This window comes from Mesitornis unicolor, unplaced genomic scaffold, assembly GCF_000695765.1.
Source record: "Mesitornis unicolor isolate BGI_N332 unplaced genomic scaffold, ASM69576v1 scaffold52014, whole genome shotgun sequence".
Taxonomy (NCBI): Eukaryota; Metazoa; Chordata; class Aves; order Mesitornithiformes; family Mesitornithidae; genus Mesitornis; species Mesitornis unicolor.
In genome coordinates, this window is record NW_010179054.1 from 730 (window position 1) to 5886 (window position 5157).

The 5157-nt window shown below is 38.4% G+C and overlaps 1 protein-coding gene across 1 annotated transcript; it reads right to left on the minus strand.

Annotated features, from left to right (window-relative positions):
• Positions 1-578: 578 nt before the first annotated feature.
• Positions 579-2973, minus strand: LOC104539176 (serine/threonine-protein kinase greatwall-like; the record flags this gene model as incomplete). The annotated part of the gene is made up of 3 exons (XM_010182634.1): positions 579-667; positions 1346-1485; positions 2836-2973. Coding segments are annotated over 3 exons (367 nt in total), but the record flags the coding sequence as incomplete, so codon positions are not given.
• Between the last annotated feature and the right edge of the window lie 2184 nt (positions 2974-5157).

Sequence of the window (5157 nt, forward strand, 5' to 3'; positions counted from 1 at the left end):
GGCTGTTCACCTTGTGACCTGCAGCCTATTGCCTTTGCCAGATAGTCATTTGACTATTTGGCTGTATTTCCTGCTACTTGAAAACAGTATGTTCGTATGCTAAAACACCGGTTTATAATCTTCTGTTAGGGACTTGTCACCTCCCACTGTCCCTCACATTAATGTCTGGAAAGTTCCAGTTCAGGTTGGAAATTAATATATACAGAGAGAGAAACATGAACTGAAGGACAGAAATAGCCAGAGCAACACCAAGAAAAGTCCATAATTATTCATTCACCCTTTGAATTCTCTTAGAAGACTTCATAGAAAACTTTGAAATCCATACTTCAAGAGAAATGGCTCTAGATCACATCTCATGCACCCTTGTCCCAAAGAATAAGTACTTTCACTTCCAACATACAGTGAAGAGCAGATTTTTTACTAGCATGTACCTCATGGTACTAATTGGATATTAGTGCAGCATTTGGGCTTATTTAACTGAAAGCTGCCCTCTGTGGGGATGTAAAGCATTCAAGAATATGGGAATGTGACAAAAAACACATTCTGATACATTCAAAAAGTATACAGACAACTTTTACCTCTGTTTAGAGTAACTCTGGAAAGCCCAAAGTCCGTCAGCTTTATATGGCCCTGGTTAGAAATGAGCATATTGTCTGGCTTGAGATCCCTGAAGACATGAATAGAATTAAGAGTCAGCAAAAAGATAAACAGCAATATTAAGAAAGTTACCTGACCAGAAACACTCAACACAAAACAGTGATTCTAGCAGTTTCTCAGTAACATCTCTTAGCAAGCAGAAGATTCCAATTGGAGGAATACATCAAAATGATTAAGCATTTCGAGCACTAAATAATGTACAAATGTCCCGGGTCTTGTAAAATCACCACGAATGTCTCAAGTGTTGCTAAATCTGCTGAAAAACAAGATGTGCAAGTTGTATTAACAACTCTCGCTACAGGGGGGGCATTAGAGCAGCCAATGTCCCTTTGTCGTACAGTTACATGCTTGCAGTATCCAGAGGGTTCCTGAACTAAGTCATTTAAAAGCCACAAGGAGAGGGGACCTAGAAGGCAGCATAGTTGCTGATACAGCACTGTACACTAGGGGAGAGCATGCAGGCAGGGGAAAGCAGTGTGTATTTGTCTGCTTAACATATATGAACAGATATTATTTTAGGTATTGTTTTATGACATTGCTGCAGTGTACACATGCAAAAACGGCTTCCAGAAGCTCTAGCAAATGAGGCAGCTGTAACTATGAAATGATTGGTTATGTGTTTGACTGAAAAATTAAAACCCGAAGTACCAGTTACATATTTGTAAGAAGGAAAATAAGAAAGTTTTACCTGTGGATTATCCCATGCCTATGAAGATAGTCAAGAGCTAGTGCTGCTTCAGAAATATACTTAACAGCCATTTCTTCATCAAAATATCCATAAATATGGAGAAGAGATTTGACATCTCCACCAATAAGGTACTCCATCACCTGCCATTCAAGTGTTTTAAATTTAACATTTTAAAACATTTAAAATTTGCAAGTAAAATATAAAATAGCTTTCACTCCTAGGAGAGTATAATTTCAGAGAGCAGAAGCTGACAGAAGCTTCCCTGTGCAAACTTTATGCCTCACACAGGACTTTTCACTTGGATAAAATAACTAAAGCTAACCAAACAGAGAACACGAAACATTTTCTTTAAATAGACCATTTACTTATTTGACATTATTTGCCCGGTGTACTTTCTATAGTCAGCTCTCATAACTACAGTAGTTAGCTTCTTAATTAGCTTCTGAAACTTTATTATAAAATATAAATTGCAAGTGATTTCTGTGAAACCCAAGGCCTGAAGTCAAAGACCACTGATATTTTGATTAGTTTAGAACAGGCATGTCAATGATTTTGCTTTACAAGTGTTCATATGCAACACTAAATTCATACTTGAGCCTTGTGAAATAAGTGCAAATTTCCAGAAACGTATACAGTGAGAGCTACTGGGCATTTAAGACATGAAAATGTGTGTTAAAAAAAATACACACATCCAAAAAAACCCCCCACATTATTACAGCCCATGTCATAATCAAGAAAAAAGAGAAGTCAGCAGGGTTACAGAAACACATTCTTCAGACAAGAATGAATTTGTGGGGTCTTGGTCAAGACATCTCAGCAGTACTTAAGTTTCAATATACAAAACTACTCCATATACATGATTATAGCATTTCCTTTACAAAGTGAGCAACCCCACTTCAGAATTTAATTAAGCTGTTCACTGTGTGTGTTTACAGTAAACCAGATAAATTACACCAGACCCTTTGTAGACAGTCTTAATCCATACTACCTTTATGCGGAGGCAGTCTATAAAACCATATTCAAGTCCTACCACACTGCACAGTGCTTCATGTAGACTAGCACTTAGTTTTGGCACTCAGTTAGTGTCTTGTCATCTAGGCCAACTACCACAGTGAATTTTGACCACAGGTAACAAGAAAAACAGATTTCCTTTTAAGTGAGACACAGGGTATCTTTCAGTCACTTGGATTCTGCTTAAACAGTATGGTTTCTCGTTTTGTTTTCCTTAAGATTTCTACACATTCCTAAAACAGATTAGCTATTGGAAAATATTCTCCTGTAAAAAAAGGTAACACAGGTGGAAAGATCTCAAAGGTACCAGTGGAAGAGTTCAACTATTTCACTTGTTCAACCATCCTGACAAAGTAGAAAGTAAAAGTGACAAAGGAATCTCCACTCGCTACCATAAAAATTTGTTTTCAGACAAGAATATAATTCTGCACTCCATTTTTAACACTGCCATAAGACACCAGAGCCATTTATTTACTCACTAAATAGATGTTATTAGCTGACTGAAGCGAGTAGTATAAGTGCACAATGAAAGGACTTTTACTGAGAGCCAACGCATCCCTCTCTGCCTGGACCTGGTGAACCATGTTTTTGTTGATCATGTCTGCTTTTTTCATCACCTGAAAAACAAAACAAAAATTAAGGAGATAAACATTATTTTCTTTACTCAAACTGCAGTTCTTTAGTAAATTAATTTATCTCTATACTTCAAAATTACATACATATATGCACATGAAACAGAGCTATAACTTCATACACAGACAGAATTTTAAACCACTCTCCTAGTTTAGTTCCAAATTGAAATCACACTATCAATATTTACTGCAATTGCACACACTGGAAAATGAGTGTTTAGGCTGTATCTGAAATCAAGCTGCCCTGAGTTAATCCTTTAATCTACAGCACACAGCTCAGAACCAGAGAAAAATGTTCAATGCTTAGATATACACTTGATGACTAAGTCTTCATATCTCTTTAGTGGCTGAAATACATGGCCTGAGGCTTGAAACTAGAGTACAGCAGTAAGCTGTCCCATCTTCATATTCTCAAGTGCAAGACTGCAACTATTCCAGCCTTCAATTCTTCACTTCTCAGAGAAAGCAAGTGATTTTTTTTTTTGCTTAATTCAAAATTTACTATCAAGTCACCAAACAAATATTTGCTTCCTCAGGAAGACGCCTCAAAGGCGTACAACTCACAATGAGGAACTGTGAATTAGGCTCCAATTATTGTATTGAATTACTCCACTATATGTTGATGCCCACTCAGTATTAAGCTTGAATGAAAGATGCATAATAGCACAGCTGATAGGTATTTTAGGCAAGCACTGCCTATGCACTGGAAGCTAGTCCACCTTCAACAACTTCAGTCCTGATAGGTATGGTATTATTAAAGCAAGTTTAATTCAGCCATTCTCTATGCAACACAACTGTAAAAAGTTGAGTCTACAGCTACCACCACGATTCAACAACATAATTTGATAACATATAAAACCAGAAAGAAATAGGAAGTATAATTAGATACCATCAATGTAAATGTTGACCTTAACTGTAAAAATATTTAGCATACATTACATTCAGTAGCTTGATTAATCTGTAAGTCTTCCTGCAATAGGGATAAAGGATTTATACAAAAGCTTTTAGGTCAATACCTGCAATAAACTTGTGTAAGATACTGAAGTAACACAATTGAACCACTTTATATGCAGCATCTAAACTGTAGAAAGTTAGTTTGCAGTTACCATTATCAAAGTTGATACCAAAAAAAATAAATCTAGAGACAGACACAATGCACAGAGCTACACTTTTATTAAGTGTTTGCCTTAACTGTATAAGTGTTCAGCACATGCTAAATATTGTAGTTGTGAACAGTTCATAAACTTCACTGCAACACTGATAAAGGATTTACACAAAATCTTTTACCTCAAAATGCTTTTAATAAAATCCTATAAATAGCTATATGTAACTCTGAACAGCAGTATCTACTTTACGTGACTGTTTTCACATTTCCTTTTCTTTATGTACTATCCAGCCGGTTATAACCCTTGTAACTGCAAAGTCAAGCTTGCACAAACCATCAGTAAAGTTTTTACTACTGACAAGCCAAGTTTTCAGTATTTCATGTCTCAACATAGAAAACGCAAGTGTTTAAACACTTACTCAACAAAAAATCCTTTTTAACTCATTCTCTTAATGCATCTCAGAGGCAGGGTTTTCATACGTGAACAAACGTGAGAAAGCCTCCACCCCAGTGATATAATAGCTGAATATATTCGGTTATAATAATAATTTACAAGGAAGCAACAAATAGCACACTGCCACTTTGGAAAGCTGTTGACATAGTTTCCTCGACATTTAAGGTACTTCTAAAAGCAGTTGTCATTATCAGATACCTCCCAACTAAAGCCTGCAGCCGAACAGGACGTCAACAGAAAGCCAAACACAGCCATGCAGACAACACATCTTCCAGGCCTCTGCCAGAAGCGCGGGCGCTTCCCAAAAGCCCAAGCGCCGGGAGGCAGAGGGGCTCATGTCGGGGCAACCCACAGCCCTGTCAGGGGAGGCCGCCGCGGGGCGCCTCCCTTTCCTCTCGGGACGTCCGTTTCCCACACGCAGTTAAACGAAAGTAAGGGTAGCAGCACCACGACCCCAGGCAGTGAGGGAGCCCTGAGTGCCACAGGTGGCGGGGAGGCGCCCCACACCGCCCCTCACCTTCACGGCATAGAGCCTCCCCGCCTTGCGGCCCAGATACACCTTCCCGAAGGCGCCGCGGCTGATGGGCTTCACGATGGTGAACTCCTCGAT